The 25,716-nt window shown below is 40.4% G+C and overlaps 1 protein-coding gene across 1 annotated transcript in view; it reads right to left on the bottom strand.

The window, feature by feature from the left end:
• ALOX5 (arachidonate 5-lipoxygenase) overlaps positions 1-25,716 on the bottom strand; it is a 54,522-nt gene that overhangs the window by 18,153 nt on the left and 10,653 nt on the right. Inside the window, exons 2-8 of the mRNA XM_075841505.1 lie at positions 16,097-16,295; positions 10,559-10,640; positions 9,253-9,375; positions 5,978-6,084; positions 5,328-5,500; positions 4,388-4,534; positions 2,909-3,112 (exon numbers count right to left, since the gene is read on the bottom strand). Of these exons, the coding sequence (XP_075697620.1) occupies positions 2,909-3,112; positions 4,388-4,534; positions 5,328-5,500; positions 5,978-6,084; positions 9,253-9,375; positions 10,559-10,640; positions 16,097-16,295 (1,035 nt within the window). The remainder of the gene's footprint in view (positions 1-2,908; positions 3,113-4,387; positions 4,535-5,327; positions 5,501-5,977; positions 6,085-9,252; positions 9,376-10,558; positions 10,641-16,096; positions 16,296-25,716) is intronic.

Raw genomic sequence — 25,716 nt, 5'->3', positions numbered from 1 at the left:
ATGGGAGAGTTGCAAGTCGCAAACCACTGCTGACCACAAAGAACACAAGGGCTCGTCTTCTATTTGCCAAAAAAACATCTAGATGACCCCCCAAGACTTTTGGGATAATATTTTGTGGAATGATGAATGTGAAACTTTTTGTAAGACATGGGTCTTATTACATCTGGCGTAAAGCTTACATTGCATTCCACCCTAAGAACAACATACCAAAAACAGATGTTTTTTCTTTTGAATGAATACTTGGGCACAATATTTTTTTGACTACCGAATTAGATTCTGTTGCTTCTACTACTGTTCTAGCACTATACACATGTCTTATCTGGCGAGGGGTCCATATTTGGGGGGCCCTTACTAGGGGAAACCCCATTTAAAAGTGTGGCATGGGGCCCTGCACCCTCTAGTTACACCCTTGCTGGTGACTAATACATGTGAAAATATATTTAGGAAAGAAGGAAGAAAAAACACTTATAATGTCTGAAAAGATAAAAATTAAGAGTTCTCAGTAGTTGATACTTTTTAATGGCTAACTGAAAAGATAATGACTAATAGTAAGCTGTTGAGACTTAAGGCCCTTTTACACGGACCAATTATCGGACAAACGATCGTTCATAGAACGCTCGTTGCCAATAATTGCCCTGTGTAAACAGCGCAGAGATTAGCAGACAAAAGAGCAAACGCTTGTTCATCAGCTGATCGTTTCGTTTTAAAAAAGTATAATATTATCGTTGTCGGCAGCACATCCCCCTGTGTAAACAGGGAGACGTGCTGCCGACATGATAATAATGTATGGGGACGAGCGACATGAATAACAAGCGCTCGTCCCCATACTAGGGCCTTGTGAAAGGAGCAAACGAGCGCCGATCAACGAGCTGTCTCATAGATCAGCGATCGCTTACACGGCCCAGGACGGGCCGTGGAAGAGGTCTCTTCATAGTAAGGCTTCGTTCACATCTGCGTCAGGGTATTGTTCAGGGGTTCCGTCTGAGCTTTCCATCGGGGGAACCCATGAACGGGAGCCTGACTGAAACAAATGAAAACCATAGGTTCTCGTTTGCATCACCATTGATTTCAAAGGTGACGGGTCCGGTGCAAATGGTTTCCGTTTGTCTCAGTTGCGCAAGGGTTCCCTCGTTTTGACAGAATGAATAGCGAAGTCGACTATGGTAGTGATTCCATCAAAACGACGGAACCCTTGCGCAACTGAGACAAACGGAAACCATTTGCACCGGATCCTTCACCTTTGAAATCAATGGTGATGCAACGGTTTCCGTTTTTTTCAGTCAGGGTTCCGTTCTGACGGCAATCTCCGACAGATCGCCGGAACAGAGCCCTGATGCAGATGTGAACGAAGCCTAATGCCTGCTAAGAAATAACTATAACCTCTCTGGTCTTATCACATCTATCTTTTAGCCTAGTTTAATAATTAGGTGTGAAGAAATTTTATTCTGGAAAAGTTGTGCAGTTTTTTTTTTTAGACGAGCTTTGGCAAATAGGCTTATGTTCAATGAATACAGTGTACATAACAGTTGTATACTTCGCTAGGATCTATTAGCCAAACTGCACAACATTTTTGTGCCATTTAGGCTAATAGTGTAGTGGATCTTAAAGGGAATATATCACCTATATTTTCTTTTTACTAATTAAAAATAGATAATGAAATATATATTTTTTTCTAGTTTGGTTTTATTTTATCTGATTGTAATTTTTTTGTACATAATTATGGGAGGGTTTTCAAGGGTTTTCTATATAACCAGTGTTGGAACAGACTGCATTACAACACTTTGTAGGGCAGGATTTGGACAGTTTTGCTCTTCAGGACAGAGCACATTGATATCATAATGGCAAGAAAAGGGCAATTAACAAAGGACAGACAATTATAACCCTTAGAAGTAACCCTTAGCCAGTAACCCACTTGCACACTGGACAAGAGGGGCTACCACAGCATTTTTCTGTACCCTCTGGTGTACACCTACTTGGTCAGGGGTTCATATTACAGCACGACAATGATCCAAAACATACTTCTAGGTTATGTCAGAACTACCTAAGAAGACAAGAAGGAGCCGGTAGGCTTTAAGGAATGGAATGGCCTGCACAGTTTCCAGACTTAAACCCCATTGAGCTTGTTTGGGGTGAACTGGACAGAAGGATTTGTGGGAACTTCTGCAACAGTGTTTTTGAAGAAATTTCTGAACAATATCTGAATGCAATTGTAGAAATAACCCCTCGATTGTGTAAATCTGTTATATCAGCTAGAGGTGGCTACTTTGAAGAGTCCAAAATCTAGATTTTATTTGTTGAAACAAAATTAATAAATTATTTTTATTCATCTTAACTAGTTTATTTCTTCTATTCTTTCATTTCAAAGTACATTTGAGACATTAAACTCTGTAAATATCCATAAAAACTGGAAAGATTGGGGAGTTCTAAAACTTTTGACTGGTAGTGTAGGTCAGCAAAATATATTCTGACAATGCCTAGAATGTGTTACTGTTATTTCGATATTTTAATATTTCCAATCTAGCACACTTTAGCAATACACAAGACTTAATCTTAAAATAATTGTTGCTCAACACATCCAAGTTTTTGTTGAATGACAAAATAGTTTTCACATGGATTAGGGAACCCATATGTCTTTACAATCGGTTATTTTACGTATGTTAAAGCCGCCAATAAACTGCAGTGGGAGAAAAGGAGATTGAGTTTTCAATTGAAGCAACATTTCAAAATAGTCTATTGAAATATTTCCCTATGTAACACAACATGTATGTATGTATGTATGTATGTATGTATGTATGTATGTATGTATGTATGTATATATGTATGTATGTATGTAGGGAATATGACATAGTTGTTGGAAACCAATATTAATGTGCAATATTAAAGTAACACATAGAATGAGAAAAAGTACCTTAAAAATAGGGTGAACAGCAGGTAACTGACGGTACATAGCAATTGCAAAAACTTCAGTAACAAGATGGGTCCTCAGGAGATGGGAAACCGTCTGATGAATGTGGAAGTCGGATGATCTGGCCCAAATCTTAGCCAACAACCAGTCATGCTTAGCATCAGATGGCAGAAATATTGGATTTTCTGGTCCTGGTGTTTGGTTCAGCTATACAGTATAAAGCAACGAAAATTGGTTATAGACATATGAATTAATAATTAAGCCTATATCATAATCCTTTATATGGAACCAGCTTCAGATAATCTCCCTTGTTTAACGTTTCATGTTTTTAGTATTACAAAAAAGTGGTTATAACTATATTCAGATTTCGCAAAGCTCCAACTATTTGCTTATTTTAATTGTCTTCTGAGAGTAAAAATATAAGGCTGTGTTCACATTCGCATTGGTTTTCCGTTCATTGGTTCCGTTGCAGCTTTCCATCGGCGGAACCCATGAAACTAAAGCGTTGAACCATTCAGTTGTTCTGCTCCGTCAGAGGAGCAGAACAGGGGAATAACGGAACCAACGGGTCCGTTGCATAACGGACACGACCGGTTGCCGATGGAACCCATTGACTTTAATAGGTTCCGTCTGCTTTCCGTCGGGGCTGTCCGTGATTTTACCAGACAGAATGGCGCAGCATGCTGTGCTATTGTCTTCGGAAAACCTCGGTAAACTCTGCTGGATCTGCGACGTAAACTCCTAATGGAGCCTCCGACTCAGATGTGAACAAAGCCTAAACTGCATTTTATCTATATTTTTTTCAGAGAGTTCCAGCATATGCTTAAGAGAATGAAACAAGCCTAACACTCGCTAGAGCTCAGACAGCTAACCTATTGAAAGGGTTAACCATGATTACAAAAAAGGATCTGCTTTTTTTTCCCCCAGAAACAGCGACACACTTGTATATGGGCTGTGTTTAGTATTCCAGCATTCACTTGAATGGGGATGAATTGCAATACAAGACACCAACCATGGACAAAAGAGGCGCTGTTTCAAGGGGAAAAAAAAAGCAGAGGCTGTTTTGGCAAGTGGAAGGGAATGGAGTATCCAGAGGAAGCCAAAATGAATACGGTCATACCATTCAATCTCCGTGCATATTTTAACACATGGATCTAGTGCAAACCAGTGAGCCACTTTTTGTTAAGTAAAATACTAATGACATAATGTCTCCAATATTCAATACTACTGGTCTGTAAACTAAGTATGACCTTTAAACTTGATACGGCTCCATGACCACTGAAAAACAATTTGACATCAGTTGCCTAGAAGTGACAACATATTAAGTTGCCTTTCACAAATCTCATTATTGATCCAGACATATGATATGCCTCAATAGTACCATACCTCAATTTAAGCTATTGGAATTTGCAGACCATTTATTTTAAATCGATAGAAATGTACTGAAATAATTCAACAGTGTAAACTTCCCACTCACAATACCTGTATAGCAATTGGTACAATTTTGTTCTCAAGATTTTTGTACAATAAACAGATGGGTGCAGCAATGTACTGGATGGTGCATGGATCCGTTTTGTTTGCAGAGATGCCATCAAGAAGTTGAAAATCAACAATGAAAATGTTATCTTGCTGTAAAAAAAAAAAATTAGGAAAAAGAACATATTCTGTTAGCTATAGCATTTGGTTGTTATTCTCCAGACCATCATATTTTTCTCATAAAGTGGATATTCATAATTGTTAAAATCGACATACTAGGGTTATTTAACATATCAGGGCCATTCATTATTTCACTCTAGTCAACCAAATGCAAGTTTCCAAAGTGATTTGTACACTATAGTTCTTTGACACCATAGGCAATAAGAACTATTGCTGCATGTTACGGGGCTATGCAGCAAAAATGGTCAAAACGACTACCCCTTCTCTGAAATTACTTCCTGTTCTGCAGCGATTGGCTGAAGCTTCACCTCACAGTCTTCCTTCTCTGCCCACCCACTGGATGCACTCTGCACATAATATTGGACATACTGAGAGCTCTCTGCTCTATTTCTAGTTATTATCACTGCTTTCTGGTCCAAATGCAGGAGAAAGCAGCTAAAATGGAGCAGAATATACCAATATTAGGCGCAGAGTGCATGCAGGGTCCAGACAGAGCAGGATGTGGTGCTATAGAACGGGCGTCGTTTTGACACCTTCTCCTACACAATCCAATAACATGCAGCAGCAGTAGTTATTCTGGTGTTAAGGATCTAAAGCGTACAGAGTACCTTGAAAACGTATAAACTGCACAAAAAACACAATTTGGGTTACCAGAGTGAAAGAATTAACAGACCTGTTATGTTAAAGGTCCCTCGTAGGTCCATTTTACCAATTATGACAGTTTTCCGGGAGTTGCACTTTAAGGTAACTATTCCTTTACATTTACCTCCATTTCTTTCTCAAGTGTAATTTTCCGTTCAAGACTGCATTCCACCATTTCATGGGTTACTGGGAAATTTTCTGGTAATTGTTTGCATTTTTTTATTAAAACTGGATTGCACCCATTGAGAAACTGATATCCAAACATGAAGTCTTCCTGCCAGTGCTGCATTACATATTCTACAAGATAAAAGAAAGATTATTCACATTGTTCCTTACATTGTGCCCACATAGTCCACAACACTGTCCAGAAATTATCATCACTCACATCAGTCCATTTCCCCGAAATCTAAAGTTTCTAGGCTGTACACAGTGGGGTAAATTTCATAACATGGCAATTAACTTATTTGTATGTTTTTTGGAGCTTGGTAGGAAATTAGGGCACCTGGAGGATACCCACTCAAACACCAGTGCTGCAAGCAACCAGCGCTAACCACTGAGCCACTGTGCTGCCATCCTAAATTTGTTGATTACTCTGGATTGTGTTTACCTTTGTAATTATGATAACTAGTGTGAATTCTATTTAATTCACATTGTTTATAATCTATAATATTCTATGGCATGTTTTGTCATGGCATTTAGTATTTCTATTATAATCCGGCGAACTGTTCCCAGAAATTGTAGTCTTTGGAAACTTTTGACTGGTCTGAAACACACCTGATATTGTATTACTAATTCTGACAAAAATACTTTCAAAATCAGCAAAATCACTCCACGAGGATTGGAACATATGCATAAAACTGTTCACAAAGAGGTTTTCCATCCTGGAAGATATAAAAATGAATAGCATTAATGTAAATTTTTGCCATTTCACATACAGTACATCCTTTAAATACTAAGGTCGCTTTAGATTTAACCAACCAACTACATAACTTCTAAAAGTAGAAATGTTAGACCCCTTTCACGCTGCATTTTTTTTAGAGATAGATCTGCTGTGCGGGTAGGCAGGGCAGCCTCTACATCAGTGGAGCTTCCCAACGCATACGTTCAATGGAGGCCTGTGATGGATGCTATACAGTGGTCTCCCATGTTAATAAAACAATCACGTGGTATCCGGTTTTTTGATGGGTTCGGCAGGATGGAAAAGTGTAGTCCACTATGATAAAAAGGTATACTGACATATAACAGGCCGACAGAGACCAAAAGGACACCTTCGGGTTTATGGAGCCCTATGGACACGTTTAGCACGTACGTCGGGAGCTTTCCTGATGTACACACTAAACGTAGGGCAGAAACACAGCACTTACATTATTTACATTACAATTCTTTAGCCTTTAAATAACTCTAAAAGTCTGCGAAAGACCTGCTTATTAAATGTTTTTCCCATGTTTAGTTATCATCTGATAATTCATTGATATGTCATTATTTGCCATGATAACAGATAAGTGAAGGTTATTGAAATCTCAGGCATGGAGACAAAACCCATTAGAGCACACACATTTTTGGACCCTGAAAAGGAATAACATTGTGCTTCTTTACTCCCAGTTAGGTATTTTGGAGGTGGCAGGATCCACAGTAAATCACTCTACTCAAAGGCCACTGACTGTAGTGCTATACAGTCCTACTACTAATACTTTAATTCTGAGCCTACAATGTCATGGATATGTCATATCAGAATGCCCTAAAGTCACATAAAACACTGTAATGCTGCCCATGCACATTCGATTAGCTGAATGCACTGAAAATCTATGCATGAATGAGGGCTTCTCAACAGTCCCTAACCCTGACTGCAGATGCCTTTGTTTTGCAAGGAGAAATCTGCTGGCTGTGACTTGTCTCCCTTTGTCTATTAAAATAAACAGAAGTTGGAGAGATATCTTATGTTGTATGCCTAGCTTAAAGCAGGGGGGGCAGGCGGGACATGTGCCCCGAGGGCAAATTAGAGGGCGCCAGGGCCGCACCGTCCATGACGGCGGCCTGCTGCCTCTCTGAGGGGTCAGCGGCGCCACTGAAACCAGCCGCCGCCACCCCCTCCTGCACTATAATTGTACCTGCGTTTATAGGACACAGGTACAATTAGCATTGAATGGCCGGGTACGTTCCGTGCCCGGCCATTTAGCGCCTTTCTACGAGTGAAGCCGCGCGTTACTTTGTGCCACTTGCATCACTGAAAGGGGCTAATTGACAGGGAAAGTCCTTCTGCCCTGCCAATCAGCGCATTTCATAGACGCAAGCGGCGCGAGCATGTCATCGCGCTGCTTGCGTTGTTCAACCCCAGGAGGCTGGCGCAGAAGACAGCAGGTCTCCGTTGCCGCCGGATGGAGCGGGAACGGGATTAAGGTGAGTTTGTATAGTTTGTTTTTTTATCCTAATAAAAAAGTGTGTGGCATTATCTACGGGGGGTGGCTTTATCTATGGGGGTGGCTTTATCTACAGGGGGGCTTTATCTACAGGGGGGGGCTATATACTGGGCTGGGTTATATGTGGAGCACTATATACAGGGGTGGGCTATATGTGGAGCACTATATACAGGGGTGGGTTATATCTACAGGGGGGGCTATATACAGGGGTGGGCTATCTGTGGAGCACTATACACAGGTGTGGGCTATCTGTGGAGCACTATAGGGGGAGCTATATGTGAGGCACTATATACAGGGGTGGGCTATATGTGGAGCACTATTTATAGGGGGAGATATATGTAGGGCACTACAGGGGGCTCTATGGCAGGCACCATCTACAGGGCGCACGGTGTGTGTGTGGGACACAGTGTATGGTGCTATTATAATTAGAGGTGCAGTGTATTTCGCTATTATATTTAGGGGCGTAGTGTGTGGTATAATGAGAACTTTATCTTTGTATATAAGTGTAGAAATGTTTAAAAAGTGAGAAGCTGAAGACATCTGAGCGGCAAACTGCAGAAATCGTCTGTGACCGGGAGAAGTCATCATAGAGGTCTGGACCGGATGGAGAAAAAGAACTAGAGAGGTCACCGGTGAGTCACTTAATGTAAATGTTTATTCTGCCTCTAATCAGTACTGTATGATCTGTAGCGAGATGATGGGTGGTATGATTATGATATGATTTTTTTTTTGTGAAAAAGCAACTCCCAGCATATCCTTACCATTGTTCGGACCATGCTGGGAGCTAGAAACAATTTAGTGCAAATCTATACAGCAGGAGTTGCACTAAATTGAGTTGTATTTGTGCTGGTGTTGTATATATGTACTTAGCTTGGTTCTGGTGCTGTATATATGTAATTATCTTGGTTCTGGAGCTGTATTTATGTACTGAGCTTTGTTCTGGTACTGTATATATGTAATTTGCTGGGTTCTGGTGCTGTATATATGTAATGAGCTTTGTTCTGGTGCTGTATATATGTACTGAGCTTGGTTCTGATGCTGTATTTATGTAATGAGCTTTGTTCTGGTGTTGTGTATAGAACTATATTGCTTGTAAAATGTACAAATCTTTTTATGCTCGAGTTAAATAAAAAAAATGTGGGAAAGAAAGGACACGTCATTGATTGGTAGAGAAAACAAACATGGCGAGGGGGAAGGAGATGTCGGGAAAGAGGTTGGGGGGCGCCAAGCTGAATCTTTGCCCCGGGTGCTGGAGAACCTAGCTACGCCTCTGATTAAAGGGGTATTCCTATCTCAGAAAATTATGGCGTATCCACAGGATTGGACATGTCCTGTGGACATGCCATAAATGTTCGAGGTGGAAATACCCCTTTAAGAGTCTACATCTAGTTTTGAGTCGTCATGTTATGTGATATATCATAATACCCTACAATAATACAAAGTACTACATAATTATTTAATCACAAAATTTGTAATTATTATGATATAATCGATTTGCATGAATTGCTGCTGCTCGGTGAGGTGCATTGTGTGATCAATGCAACATTTACATTGTCAAAATTTATTTTCTGAACCACTAGATGAAGGTTTAACCAGAAATGTGAATAAATGCATAATGTTTTTTATACTTACGCTTTTGTGTAGTTCAGGATAAAGTCCACTCCCTTTTCGCTATCAAACTGTATGTCACTTGGCAATTCATTATAACAGTGAGCATCGATACTTAATGGGAAGCCTGGGTGCCACTCCTTCCATCTGTGGAACATAAGGTCACTTTCAACACTAGAACATTTGTGATGGTTTCAGCAAGTTTTGAATGAAAAAGTTTATAAGCAAAATCCAAATGCTAAAAGCTACAATGGTAAACATCTAGTGATGTTTCGATAATGTCAAGTTACTGTATCATGCCCGTAGATGTTATTTTTTGGGCCTTCATCAAGTCTAGCAGAGTTCTAGATGCATGGTGGGACCTAAAAAGTCACCCAGTAAAAGCACCCAAAAAAATCAGAACTCAAAAGAATGAATCACACATTGGACAAGCACTGGAACCCAACAATCTTCACATCTATGCTCATGATATGTATGGGTTCATCAAGAACCCCAAAAGCTATACTCAGTCCATATTCATGAGGCGTTGTTGTTTTATTTCACCTTTCTGTACAGTTTTGTTGACAAAAATGTGTGCATTCCATGTCAACATAAACACTATGAGGGGAGTATATTAATACTAGAGTTTCAAAAGCCAGTCTTAAACTAATTTACGTTGGCAGAAAATGCGCCAAGTATATTAAGAGGTGCACACCTATTTATATATTTGGTGCATCTTTGGGTGTCCGTGTGAGAAAAAAGCAAATCCACGCCTGCTCTGAGCAGATGTAGATTTATTCCATATCTGATGCCAGTTTCTGGCATAAATTATGATAAATCTGTCATTCCGGCGGAGGTCCATCCCTTTTGTCTGAGCTGAGTTTACCATCAGATCCTAAGACGCTTGTTCACAGGTGACAAATAATATTCCTGCACTTATTGTTGTCAAATCTTTGCCCATCTTAAAAAAAAAGAAACATGCCAATATTTCTGTCTATGACATGCTTACCATACTTTGGCTATCCCTGCAACTAATTTACTATATATGGGTAATCTTGGTATAAATCCTCTTAAGGGCACGCTTATTGTAAAATATAAACCAGAAAATCCTAACAATACTTACATAACATCCTCCAATATTTAAAATGTTTTTTTTTCATGTATTTCAATAAAAGTAAAAGAAAGTCTCCCAAGAGTCCCCCATTTTTTCTCTCCTTGTCACATGCCTCTAATCAGACCAATGTTATGCACGTCTGTCACTATTCTAGGACATCTTTAGATACGCCCTGCCATCAATAGCTCCACTAGCCGAAATAGAATGTATTCGGGGCAAATTGACCCTTTAGAATACCTGTACTCTTTTTGTCGTTCTTCCAACTCCTTTCTTCTGTGTTGCTTGTGAATTTGTGTTACATCCTGTGTAACTAATTTTGCTGTTTTAGAAATGGAATACAAAAAAGTAATAGTTAAAGTATGATATGTTATAATAAGTTATTATGGGCAATTTAAAAAAATAAAATGTTCTTGTTTAAACCTTTCAAACATCTAAGGGCCTGTTCACATCAGCGTTAGGTTCCGTTTATGGGTTCCGTCAGACCTTTCCGTCAGGGGAACCCATCAACGGAAAGGCAAACGGAAACCATAGCTTTCCGTTAGCATTATCATTGATTTCAATGGTAATGCTTCCGTTGCTAATGGTTTCCGTTTGTCTCCATCCCATAAGGTTTTCTTTTTTTTGGGAGGAAACAATAGTGCAGAATTTGAACATGTAACTATGGCCCCCTGTACAAGCTGCAGATTCTTTTGCAAAAATTTCTGCAACTAAAAATCTTGTTCTTTTCTGTGTATGGATTTCTGACACAAAATCTGCAGCGTGTACAGCGGGGTCATAGTTACATGTTCAAATTCTATTGCATAGGGATTAATACAGCTATTATTGAACTCAATGATAAATCCATATCCAGCGAATTCCCAATAGTGGTGGCAGAGTGAATAGTGAATTTGTACTTTTTAACAAAATGTTTTCTCCTGAACTCCTTTGTCTATGTGAAGGGAAGCAGGGCATTTTGAACTCCGCATCAGGAAACCATTGCTCCAATTCCTATAAATAATTCTGAAATAAAATTAAATAATTGATACACTTTCCTGCCCTAGACCACCACCACTTCACCATCCTAAACCATACTGTATAATACCATACACTGTAATTGCATTGTTTTACAATATTGAGTATTTTCCTCTAAGCCACCCTAGACCTTCACGGACATTAGATGTTAATCCAAAACCACCATAGAGCACCATGTATTATATTAACAGCTAAGATGTTAAGGATGGGCCTGATGACGAGCTTCTTCACGGTTTCTAACTGTGAATGCCGCTCTGGGATATAATGCAGGCTATAGCATAGGATAAGTACAATATAATTAAAGTTATATATTTACAAAGTAACTCTTTTTTTTATGCATATAAACCATAAAATAGTGTTCAACAGTTCAACATTTGTGAGTATTATTGGGTCATGTCCAAGTAAGTGCTCTTCTACTTCTTTATCTTTTTGGTTAACACCTGTTCGCTGTTTTTTTGTAACTGGGATAATGGACAGCAAGATTGGAGGTTTTCTTCAGTGCACAGTTTGCCATATGTATGCACGACTGGAGCCGGAGTTCCAGGGTGAATATCTCTGTGGCAGATGTGAGCATATTGTTCACCTGGAAGCTCGTATTAGAGATCTGGAGGAGCAGAATGCAACACTGAGGAGGATAGACAATTTTGAACGGAGCTTGCTGCTCACAGAGCATGCAGTTAGTGGGTTACAACTGGAGGGTGAAGACATGGGTGAGCAGGATCAGGTAAGTAGCTGGGTTAATGTAGTTAGGGGCAGTAGAAAGGGGTCAAAGACAAGGAAGGCCGATCCGGTTTCTGACATTCCAGGCAAAATTGCCAAGTTGGGTGATGATGCGAGGGTGTCAGTCTCAGAAATGGCAGCCCTAGTGGATACTGATCTCCCTAACAGCCGGGAGAACAGCCCAGCTAGTAGTCGGCGGGATGGTAATGCAGGTAAGCCAAGACAATTGATAGTCGTAGGGGATTCTATAATCAGGAAGACGGATAGAATTATTTGTCGCCAAGACCACCTCAACCGAATGGTTTGCTGTCTCCCTGGTGCCAGGGTTCGGCATGTGGTGGAACGGGTGGACAAATTGCTGGGAGGGGCTGGTGATGATCCAGCTGTCGTGGTCCATGTCGGTACCAACGACAGAATAAATGGTAGGTGGAGGAGCCTTAAGAATAATTTTAAAGAACTAGGCTACAAGCTGAAGGGAAGGACCTCCAAGGTTGTATTCTCAGGAATACTGCCTGTGCCATGCGCATCACAGGAAAGACAGCGGGAGCTTAGGGAGTTAAATGCATGGCTGAAGTCTTGGTGTAGAGGAGAAGGATTTGGGTTCCTAGAGCACTGGGCTGACTTTTCATTGGGGTACAAACTGTATTCTGCAGATGATTTGCACCTAAATGGAAGGGGGTCCGCTGTGCTGGGGGAGAGAATTCTAGCTGGGGTGGCGGAGTATTTAAACTAGGGCTGAGGAGGGAGGTCAATGTAGAAAAAAAAGGGGTAGCCAGGTTAGAGAGGGGTCAGACTATATTGGTGGGGGGAGAAACAGAATGTGGGGAGAGGACTGGACAACAGGATAAGGAGATCCTTTCGTTACAAAACATCAGTGTAAATAAAAAGGACCGATTAATGTCAAATCACATTTCTGATAATAAAAGTGAAAAACTGACAGGCAAGTTAAAGTGTATGTTCACAAATGCCAGAAGTCTAGCAAGTAAAATGGGGGAGCTGGAGGCCTTGATACTGGAAGAAAATATAGATATAGTTGGTGTTGCTGAAACATGGCTGGACTCTTCACATGACTGGGCTGTAAATCTACAGGGTTTTACACTTTTTCGTAAAGACAGGACAAATAGGAAAGGTGGTGGTGTATGTCTGTATGTGAGAAGTGATATGAAGGCGAGTGTGAAAGAGACAATAGTGGGTGAAGACTGTGAGGAGGTTGAAACCTTGTGGGTGGAACTAGAAAGGGAGGTAAACACTGAAAAAATTACTTTTGGTGTAATCTATAGACCCCCCAATATAACTGAGGAGATGGAAGTTCAGCTATATAAACAGATGGAGCGGGCTGCACAGGCGGGTACTGTAGTGATAATGGGAGATTTTAATTTCCGGGATATTAATTGGTGTCATGGTTCGGCTTCAACTGCAAAGGGGAGACATTTCCTCAACCTGTTGCAGGAAAATTTTATGGGCCAGTTTGTGGAAGACCCGACTAGAGGTGAAGCTCTGTTGGATCTGGTCATTTCTAATAATGCAGATCTTGTTGGGAATGTCAATGTTCGTGAAAACCTCGGTAACAGTGATCACAATATAGTTACATTTTACCTATACTGTAAAAAACAAACGCAGGCTGGGAGGGCAAAAACATTTAATTTTAAGAAAGCCAATTTCCCCAGGATGAGGGCTGCAATTCAGGATATGGACTGGGAAGAACTAATGTCAAATAATGGAACAAATGATAAATGGGAGATTTTCAAATCTACTTTGAGTTATTATAGTGCAAAATTTATTCCTACAGGTAATAAGTATAAACGACTCAAATTAAACCCCACATGGCTTACACCTTCTGTGAAAGGGGCAATACATGACAAAAAAAGGGCATTTAAAAAATACAAATCTGAGGGTACAGCTGTAGCCTTTGTAAAATATAAAGAGCTTAATAAAATCTGTAAAAATGTAATAAAATTAGCAAAAATACAAAATGAAAGGCAGGTGGCCAAGGATAGTAAAACAAATCCTAAAAAATTCTTCAAGCATATAAATGCAAAAAAGCCAAGGTCTGAACATGTAGGACCCCTAGATAATGGTAATGGGGAGTTGATCACAGGGGATCAAGAGAAGGCAGAGTTACTAAATGGGTTCTTTAGCTCTGTATATACAACTGAAGAAAGAGCAGCTGATGTAGCCGGTGCCAGTGCTGTTAATATATCGGCTGATATACTGAATTGGATGAATGTAGATATGGTGCAAGCTAAATTAAATAAAATAAATGTGCACAAGGCTCCGGGACCAGATGGGTTACACCCTAGAATTCTTAAAGAGCTTAGTTCAGTTATTTCTGTCCCCCTTTTCATAATATTCAGAGAATCTCTAGTGACTGGTATAGTGCCAAGGGACTGGCGCAGGGCAAATGTGGTGCCTATTTTCAAAAAGGGCTCTAGGTCTTCCCCGGGTAATTATAGACCAGTAAGCTTAACATCCATCGTGGGGAAAATGTTTGAGGGGCTATTGAGGGACTATATACAGGATTATGTGACAATAAATAGCATTATAAGTGACAGCCAGCATGGTTTTACTAAGGACAGAAGTTGTCAAACTAACCTAATCTGTTTTTATGAAGAGGTAAGCAGAAGTCTAGACAGAGGGGCCGCTGTGGATTTAGTGTTTTTGGACTTTGCAAAGGCATTTGACACTGTCCCCCATAGACGCCTAATGGGTAAATTAAGGACTATAGGTTTAGAAAATATAGTTTGTAATTGGATTGAGAATTGGCTCAAGGACCGTATCCAGAGAGTTGTGGTCAATGATTCCTACTCTGAATGGTCCCCGGTTATAAGTGGTGTACCCCAGGGTTCAGTGCTGGGACCACTATTATTCAACTTATTTATTAATGATATAGAGGATGGGATTAATAGCACTATTTCTATTTTTGCAGATGACACCAAGCTATGTAATATAGTTCAGACTATGGAAGATGTTTGTGAATTGCAGGCAGATTTAAACAAACTAAGTGTTTGGGCGTCCACTTGGCAAATGAAGTTTAATGTAGATAAATGTAAAGTTATGCATCTGGGTACCAACAACCTGCATGCATCATATGTCCTAGGGGGAGCTACACTGGCGGATTCACTTGTTGAGAAGGATCTGGGTGTTCTTGTAAATCATAAACTCAATAACAGCATGCAGTGTCAATCAGCTGCTTCAAAGGCCAGCAAGATATTGTCGTGTATTAAAAGAGGCATGGACTCGCGGGACAGAGATGTAATATTGCCACTTTACAAAGCATTAGTGAGGCCCCATCTAGAATATGCAGTTCAGTTCTGGGCTCCAGTTCATAGAAAGGATGCCCTGGAGTTGGAAAAAATACAAAGAAGAGCAACGAAGCTAATAAGGGGCATGGAGAATTTAAGTTATGAGGAAAGATTGAAAGAATTAAACCTATTTAGCCTTGAAAAAAGACGACTAAGGGGGGACATGATTAACTTATATAAATATATTAATGGCACATACAAAAAATATGGTGATATCCTGTTCCTTGTAAAACCCCCTCAAAAAACAAGGGGGCACTCCCTCCGTCTGGAGAAAAAAAGGTTCAAGCTGCAGAGGCGACAAGGCTTCTTTACAGTAAGAACGGTGAATTTATGGAATAGCCTACCACAGGAGCTGTCACAGCAGGGACAGTAGATGGCTTTAAAAAAGGGTTAGATAATTTCCTAGAACAAAAAAATATTAGCTCCTATGTGTAGAAATTTTTCCTTCCCTTTTCCCTTCCCTTGGTTGGACTTGATGGACATGTGTCTTTTTTCAGCCGTACTAACTATGTAACTATGTAACTATGTAACTATGTCTAAATTATGTACCCATTTTTTTAATTTTAAATTATCAGAATTTTTTAGTTCCAGTTGTCTGTACAACCGCTGTGAAAGCGCAATGCCACTTCTGACGGTTTCCCCGGGATGCCACCTAGTCTGCTATTATAGTACCCATACTCTTTAGTTCCTTATATATTCTTTCAGAAAACAAAATTGCTAGTAGTGTCATAGCAGAACTAACCTGCTCCTTCCCGAAGAATAATTTCCTTATCGGTGTTAATCCATCTGTAGCAGGGGAACTCCAAATAGTCTCCTGTGGGAGTTTTAAGGGTAATGTGCCGACAATACCAGTCGTCTTTATACCAGTATTTATGTTTTTCAATTTTTATTAACTGGATCTCTCCAACATCTTCGGATACGGTAAAATCATAGGAGTCAATCTAAAGATGACAGAAATAAATAAATAACTAAAATGATTTTCTAGGACAGAAATATATTTTCACAAGCCTTATTTATCACCATTCCAGTGCCAATGTCTGTATCCCCCAACAGTCCTCTGTGTATGCAGGAACGTGGTGAGGTGTCGTCCATGCTGAGGACATGTGACATGACCACAGTGGTGACATGACTATGGCCAAAACATCACCATTTTCTGTGTACACGGACGGTTGATGAGGGATCTAAAAAAAACGACGTTTAAACCATGACTCATTGGTGTTCCTTCCTTCGAAGCGAACCATGCAACCTTTATCGGGGCCCATGAACTATAGGGGGTGCAGAGGTTACAGTCACATGAGTATACCCGTCAAAGCTGTCAGTGTGAGGGGGTAGGGCCCATTCTAAGTGCCTTATAATTTCTGTGTATGCCCCCGACAGTGACATATATTATGGTCAGTGGAGTTTGTATGTACCCTTGCCCCAAAAACATACAGATAGGGACTCGAGATTGTGAGGGACACTTGAGACAGAGACTTTATGTAAGTTATGACAATATCTGTACAGCGCTGTGGAATATGTTGGCGAAAAATATAAATTAATAAAATAAATAATGACTAAAATATTAGAATATGGCAAACTTTTTTTACGTTGTAAAATATGGGAGGATAAGTCCCCAAGTTTAAAGGAGACATTATGTTACCTTACATACTATTGTATTTTGTAATATTTGCACTGTATCTTTAATAAGTGCTGTTGTCTGCTGTTATCTGAGGGTTATGTGTCTTTTTCCGCACTAGGTGGCGTACCAGTAGAGTGGCTAGTGCAGCCACTGTGATGATTGCGTCTAAGTTATGAGGCCAGTCCGGCCTGTGTATATTATGTTACACTAAAATGGTTAAAGTGTTCCTTTGCAGATAATGCAAGGGATGGTTGGCTTGCTGGCTCTTTCAATTTTAGGCCCGATTGCCATTTTGGCTTTGATAAGATGTCATTTACATGGTTACGTGTAGGGCACCACGCTGGCTAGCAGTATATTGGTAATGCCCATACTATCCGATAAATTGGGAACAATACCAGTTTAAGCAGCCCTTTTAGAAACAGGGGAGCTATGTTAGGGTAAATCCATCATATACTACATGAACCAAAGTATGTGAACCGCCCTACTAAATGGTGGGTCCAGCCATTTCAGCCAAATACATTGCAAACTATACCATAAAATTAAGCATATTACCAGGTTATAGACAAAGATTAGTAGTAGGAATTGGCAATGGGTTGTACTTCAAACACAAATAAAATATCAATGACTTTCAACGTGATCCTGCCATAGGATCTGTCCTCTTTTGTGCCTGCGCTCGCTCTCTCATTGCATTGCAAAAGACCAATGTCTTCCAAAAAGTTGCACCTTTGACTCTTCAGTCCACAAATAATATCCCAAAATACTAGGGGGTGATCTAGATATTCTTTGGCATTTTCGAGACGAGCCTTTGTGTTCTTTTTGGTCAGCAGTGGTTTACGATGTGTTCTTATTAGATGCTATTTTTCCCAGGGTTTTTCTTATTGTGGAATCGTGTACAATGACATTAACTGAGGCAAGTGAGGCCTGCAGTTCTTTAGATGTTTATCTGGGTTCTTTTGTGACCTTCTGGATGCATCGTTGATGCGTTTATGGTGACATTTTGGTAAGCCGGCCACTCCTGCGAAGAATCACCACTGTTCGAAATTTCCTTTGTTTGTGGATGGCTCCCACATTGGTTCACTGGAGTCCCAGAGTCTTAGCCATGGCTTTGTAACACTTTCCAGACTGGTAGATTTCAATGTTTGTTTGACATCTGTATTTGAATCTCTTTAGAACATGGCATCATGTGCGGCTTTTTGAGATTTTCTAGCCTGCTTCACATTGCCAGACATTTAAGTAATGTTTAGATTCATAAAGTCTGGCAGTAATCATGCCTGGGCTGGCTAGTGAAATGCAATCCAATTGTCAATTGCATTGTTGGTTAACTGGTTGATTTAGGGGCCAATTACTTTTTCACATAGGGCCAGGCAGGGCTGAAGAGCATTTTTCCTTCAATAAATTATATAATTTATAAACAGTATTTTGTGTTTGCATGGGTTATCTTTGATTATCTTAAAAGTAGTTTGATGATCTAAAACACTCAAGTGTGACAAATATGCAAAAATAGAAGAAATTGGAAAGAGGGCAAATCCTTTTTCACAGCACTTGTAAGCGATGTGTGAATCAACCCTTAGGAGCAGCAACATCTGAGCTGTGAAGCAGAATCCCACACAGGCTCTCAGAACGAAACCACCAAGTGTTGAATTGTTCAATGTGTTATAACACAATACAGAGTTTCATACTCTCCCTGAACACATGGCCATAACAACAACTGTTCGCTTTATGGCGTGTGTAGGCAAGACCAAGCCACATACAAGTGTGAGATCGCCATGAGCAATGCAATAAGGCTGTTTTTCACAGTTTAATTTGGGACCTTAGCTGCAATGAAGGGAAGTCTTGATGCTACAGAATATATTGAAATTCTAGATGACAATTGCGTACTTATAATTTGTGGAAACAGTGCAGAAGGCATGGTAGCAAGGCAGCGTCCACAAACCACAAAGAAAGGTCTATGAAAGAAGGGTTTGTTGAGTTTTGTGTCAAGTGAGAATTTAACTGGAGTGCCCAGACCTCAACCCTGTACTTTGTAATATATAACTATTGTATCACTACTATACTATGTGTAGCAATTTGTTACCCAAGAGCACAGATGCTGCTGTGTATGTTAATGATTCAACTCGCAAACATTGTGGGCTTCTTGCGGCAGAACATTGGGCAGATGGAGGAGTACGTCAACAGGATGTATTATCTAGGAAGTACTTATGCAGAAGTGCCTATGTTATAGAATAAGCAGTTTTCTTTACATGGGAGACCACTTCCTGCATAAGAAATCTCTAAATCTCCTTCAAAAGTTCCATCATTTGTGCAGGGAGGCAGAATTGGGACTGGGTGCACGCTGTACAAGTTGTTGCCTTAGAGGAATCTATTTATGTAGGACCCCTTTAACTGCATCTACATAGTTCATGGTACCCAAAAGGACACACAAACTGTAATTGTAGTTACAGTTAACTTGGTGTACAGTATATCCAGCTAAGACATCTGTAATTAATGAATATATTAATGATTAGGACAGCCATCAGGGCAGTACACATGATACTGTAGTCAGGGGTCCAGGCTAATATGTTAAAAAGAAGGGGCACAAACTAGCCCGTGGGCCCCTGCTACAAGCAACCTAGTCTCAATATAAATTTAGTGGCCAGAGAATATGCAATAGTAAATCTCATCCAATTAATAAACATTTTTTACAATGTAAATGGAAATATGTGGATGGATTCCCACATCACGTATTTGTTGCAGATTTTGATGTAAATTTTTGAGCCAAAGCCAGAAATGGATCCAGTCTGAAGGAGTAATGGTTCTTCCTTTATATTTCCTATTCCTTGTGAACGACTTCTGGCTTTGGCTCAAAAAATCTGCATTAAAATCTGCAACAAATACCCAAGGTGTGAATTCAGCCTAAGGGCAGATTTGCTGCGGAATTCTTCTTCAGATAGGCCACAGTGGAAATCCACAGCAGACCTTTTTTTCTTTGGTTTCCATAGCTTTGTATTTGCAGAAAACAATGGTGCAGAAGACTAGCTCGCATGTGGAATTTACATTCTACAGCATGCACAATCTTTTGTGGAGAAGCAGCAGATATTCACTGCACTGCAAAGGCTGAAATCTCCGGCAAGTCTGCTGCGAAAACCTGGATGAACCCTCAAATATGCAAATTTTGCTGCAGATTCTTGGCGTAATTGCTGTGAATTAGTGGCAAAATCTGCAGTGGAAAATTTCCACCACATCTGAACATGCCCTTATCCCACTACTTCAATCATCTTCTTCGCTACCCATTGAAAATAAAATAATCTCATGAACAAAATTGAGGAACTTTAAATAGGAATCAAAACCCTCCTAAAGGCGCTATATAAATACTGTAAAAGTATGTGGTATTGACAAGCCAGTGGTTTTCAGCTGCAATGTTTGCTTGTTAGGCTAGAACAAATTCTTCTTCTTCAGACCTGGATAGTAAACATTTTAGCTTTTACCACAAAGCAAAAATTTCCAAAAACTACAGCAAACAATCATACGTTTTTGCCAGCTTTGTCTGTTGTGATACAACTACACCATTAATACTATTGTAGCTTGTGCAAGGGATCGTTCGAGACTAGAAAAGAGGTCTGCTCTTTCTCCATAGATAGCGTTACTCTTGTGTATAGGCTGTGTCTAGTATAGCAGCTCAGTCTTATTTAAGTGAATAGGTCTGACCCGCAATGCCATATTCAGCCAATGGACAAGCATGGCACTATTTCCGGGGAAAAAATAAATAAAGGTAGACCTTAGAAATTTCCTAATCCCGTATAACCTCTCATTGCAAATACCTCTGTCCGTATGCCCTTGAGCCCCCTCTTCTACTCAGTGTCAAGAGCCACTGCAACAGCAGCTCTTACCCTGGAAGCCCTAAATTTCCACTGAGCATTTCAGGAGATACACCCAGGCTTTCCTTGCAAAGAGTAAGCCGGTTATCCTAGGTACCAGATTAAATGTGTTGGGTGTCCAGCTGCTGGTCTAGCGAGAAGGAGAAAACAGTTTTCAATGAGCATTGTATATATATCATTATCAGCATACCGGAAGTTGTAGTTTCAACACCAGCGTAGACCCAAATCTTGAAGACGGCTGGTGTATGTAATACGGGAAGTGGAATTTCTGCTTTCTGTATTAGTCCGAACAATCATGATTCATTCCCTGTCTGAACGGATTGACCTTTTTGGACCAAGATCAACTCCGACGTTTAAATAGAGGGCTATTTTGGAGCAAGAGCTATAGAGGATATAGCTGGGAAAATGCAGCAATGTAATATAACAAAATGTTTGATGCATTGCTGCTCCACTGAACATTATATTTTTTTTTATTAAACATGTTATATTCATTTATATATATATTTTTTTTTCCAAAATATAACATATATTTAGTCATAAGTGGACAATCACATCAACACAATTGCCATGACATTGGCAAACAATACAATACAAATGTATATTTTATGTAATAGTACCCAAATTACAAAGAATTAAAAGAGGAAACAAAAACATACAAAAACAGAACAAAAATCAAAAATTCTAAATTTGGCTGCTGATTAGGCTGTCAAAAGTTTATCAAATGTCATTAGCATCGACACCCCCATTGGATCCCATGAAGACATTATTAATGCCATCCCCTAATTCCCGGGCACCAACAGATTAACAATAGCTCCCAGTGTTTATAGCACTATGGATGAGAACATCTCCTCCTTATTAAACATGTTATAGAACCTTTTAATTGTGACATTCGAGCTCCTTTGTACAATTCTATTGTATTGTATTGACAGTTAATGTTCTTTGGTAGGAGCCATTATCTGCTAACTATCGTTAAACAGACCCGCTGCAGTGTATACAGGTCTAATAATTGTTTTCGTGCATCTCCATATCCTTCAATAGATTTTAATTTCCCTTAAAAAATCAGGTAAATTTACGAGAAACTCATAAGCCAAATGGCAAAGTATGTAGAAATATGCAGTAAGGAACTGGACGGGCACTTACTGTATTTCTACAATTTATGACAGTAGAGTCTAAAACAGGAATCTACCTCTAAGCCTCTATTTGTCTAAAGCCTCGTGCATACGACAGAGCCATGTGTAGGAGCCTGAAAGGGGCACGTGCCGCTGCATGATTCTCCATCGGGTGTCGTATGTAAAAATTGAGCAGTGATATAGCTGTGTGCATGAGGCCAAAAATGAGTCAAATAGAGTCCTGAAAAGGCTCGGGATTTGACTCATCGCTACTTTGGAAGTAAATTATACTTCAGTTTGCATGTTTTATACTTGAAGCTTTCAACATGTGTGGTGCAACTTCTTGTAAGAAACGTCTTAGGGCATGACCACACATGGCGGAATTCCTCCGCAACTGTCCGCATCCATGCCGCACAGAATCTGCGTTGCAGATTCTGCTGCGGATCTGCACAAAATGTGCAGTACATTGATGCGGACTAGCTGCTGCGGACTGCGGGAAAAGTGCTTCCCTTCTCCCTATCAGTGCAGGATAGAGAGAAGAGACAGCACTTTCCCTAGTGAAAGTAAACGACTTTCATACTTACCGGCCGTTGTCTTGGTGACGCGTCCCTCTTTCGGCATCCAGCCCGACCTCCCTGGATGACGCGCCAGTCCATGTGACCGCTGCAGCCTGTGCTTGGCCTGTGATTGGCTGCAGCCGTCACTTACACTGAATCGTCATCCTGGGAGGCCGGACTGGAGACAGACCCAGGGAGTTCTCGGTAAGTATGAACTTATATATTTTTTTACAGATACATGTATATTGAGATCGGTAGTCACTGTCCCGGGTGCAGAAACAGTTACTGCCGATCGCTTAACTCTTTCAGCACCCTGGACAGTGACTATTTACTGACGTCTCCTAGCAACGCTCCCGTCATTACGGGAGCCCCATTGACTTCCTCAGTCTGGCTGTAGACCTAGAAATACATAGGTCCAGCCAGAATGAAGAAATGTCAAGTTAAAAAAGCAAGACGCATCCGCAGCACACATGACATGTGCATGACAGCTGCGGACTTCATTGCGGAACTTTGAATCTCCATTGAAGTCAATGGAGAAATTCCGCCATGAGTCCGCCACTGCTCCGCAACAGACAGAGCATGCTGCGGACACCAAATTCCGCTCCGCAGCCTATGCTCCGCAGCGGAATTGTACGCATCGTGTAAACGAACACTGCTAAATTAAAGTGAAAGTCAATGGAGAAACGGCTCCGCTGCGGATTAACGCTGCGGAGTGTCCGCAGCGGAATTTAAGTGAAATTCCGCTATGTGTGAACCCGCCCTTATTACCAATTCTTCCTATTATGTTACATAATTCTTCCCCAAGTGAACGAAGCACTAATAAGAATCAAAAGAAAAATAATGTATTTTTCTGCTTTTCCTCTAGCTTTTTGCTATTTTTCTGTTTTCTTAAAAAATTTTAGTAACAGAAAAAAGTTACGTTGATACCTTGAAGTCTTGTTGCAAGGGTAGTGACTTTTTGTGATATAATTTTTTTTCGTTTAACTCAGCAGTAAATGTCATTTAAAGAGGCTCTGTCACCACATTATAAGTGCCCTATCTCCTACATAATCTGATTGGCGCTGTAATGTAGAGAACAGCAGTGGTTTTTATTTTGAAAAATGATCATTTTTGAGCAAGTTATGAGCTAGTTTAGATTTATGCTAATGAGTTTCTCAATGAACAACTGGGCATGTTTTTCCTTTTTACCAACTGGGTGTTGTACAGAGGAGAGTATGAGGCTGACCAATCAGTGACCAATCAGAGTCATACACTTCTCATTGTTCCAGCCCAGCATGATCCACAGCACAGTGTGATTTTGCAGTGAAAGAAGTAAACACGCCCAGTTGCTAAAAACACAATACACGCCCAGTTGGAAATAAGAGAAAACACGCCCAGTTGTCCATTAGAAAGGCTCATTTGCATAAATATAAAATTGCTCATAACTTGGCCAAAAATGATCGTTTTAAAAAACAAAACAAAAACGTTACTGTAATCTACATTGCAGCGCCGATCACATGCAATAGGAGATAGGGATTTGATAATCTGGTGACAGAGCCTCTTTAAGTTTGTAATCTACTGTTATATGATGTTAAAGGGATTTTCCTGGTTTAGATAACTAAACCTTAAAGTGTCACTATCATTTCATTATCTCTCCCGATACATTGGGTATTGGGAGGGGAAAGAAGCACACTGAGTGGTACAGCTGGTAACCATTCAACGCCTGTGTACAGGTCCTATTCTAATTAATGGGAGCCCTGCACGAGACTCTTCAGGTGTTAGAGTTGCCATCCAGTGTGCACCCTGCCACTTTCCATACCCAATGTACTATCTGGTGGAATATCAGAATAATAGTGGGACTTTAATCAATGTAGAATGAAAAGTTTATGTGAAAAACTCATTGTCGAGGAGGGGGGGGGGGGTTATTTCATTGGAAGAGCTTTTCCAAAGCAGCCCCCTCCTTTAAATTAAAGTACCGTCAATTATATAGACTTAAAGAGGCTCTGTCACCAGATTTTGCAACCCCTATCTCCTATTGCAGCAGATCGGCGCTGCAATGTAGATAAGAGTAACGTTTTTTTTTTTTAAAAAACGAGCATTTTTGGCCAAGTTATGACCATTTTTATATTTATGCAAATGAGGCTTTCTAAAGTACAACTGGGCGTGTTTAAAGTTATGTACAACTGGGCGTGTATTATGTGTATGTACATCTGGGCGTTTTTACTTCTTTTACTAGCTGGGCGTTGTGACTAGAAGTGTATGATGCCGACGAATCGGCATCATCCACTTCTCTTCACAACGCCCAGTTTCTGCCAGTGTACAGACACACAGCGTGTCCTCGCGAGATCACGCTGTGACGTCACTTCCTGCCCCAGGTCCTGCATCGTGTCGGACGAGCGAGGACACATCGGCACCAGAGGCTACATTTGATTCTGCAGCAGCATCAGCGTTTGCAGGTAAGTCGATGTAGCTACTTACCTGCAAACGCTGATGCTGCTGCTGAATCAACTGTAGCCTCTGGTGCCGATGTGTCCTCGCTCGTCCGACACGATGCAGGACCTGGGGCAGGAAGTGACGTCACAGCGTGATCTCTCGAGAACACGCTGTGTGTCTGTGCACTGCCAGAAGCTGGGCGTTGTGAAGAGAAGTGGATGATGCCGATTCGTCAGCATCATACACTTCTAGTCACAACGCCCAGCTAGTAAAAGAAGTAAAAACGCCCAGATGTAACACACAATACACGCCCAGTTGTACATAACTTTAAACACGCCCAGTTGTACTTTAGAAAGCCTCATTTGCATAAATATAAAAATGGTCATAACTTGGCCAAAAATGCTCGTTTTAAAAAAAAACAAAAAAAATGCTCGTTACTCTTATCTACATTGCAGCGCCGATCTGCTGCAATAGGAGATAGGGGTTGCAAAATTTGGTGACAGAGCCTCTTTAAGTTTAGTTTTAATTTTTTTCGGAAAAAGTATTTTATAGTTTAACAACAAACCGGTAATAAAGTCATCCTAATATAAAGTAGATCTGCATTTTAAATGTCCAGTGTTGCGGTTGCGGGTTTGAAAAAAACCTAGTTTTAAAAACCCTATTAGTGAAATCTGAGGTAATAGCGGGTCCTACGTTCAGGACTCTCATCTATTAGCAGGAGCTAATGGTGGCTTCAAAAAACTTCTCTCACTCTGGAGGACCCACCACGTCTGTGCATTAGATAGACAGCCTATATGGAAAATGTATATTTT

The sequence above is a fragment of the Rhinoderma darwinii genome, chromosome 11 (assembly GCF_050947455.1).
Source record: "Rhinoderma darwinii isolate aRhiDar2 chromosome 11, aRhiDar2.hap1, whole genome shotgun sequence".
NCBI lineage: Eukaryota > Metazoa > Chordata > Amphibia > Anura > Rhinodermatidae > Rhinoderma > Rhinoderma darwinii.
This window is presented reverse-complemented; position numbering and strand designations above follow the sequence as displayed.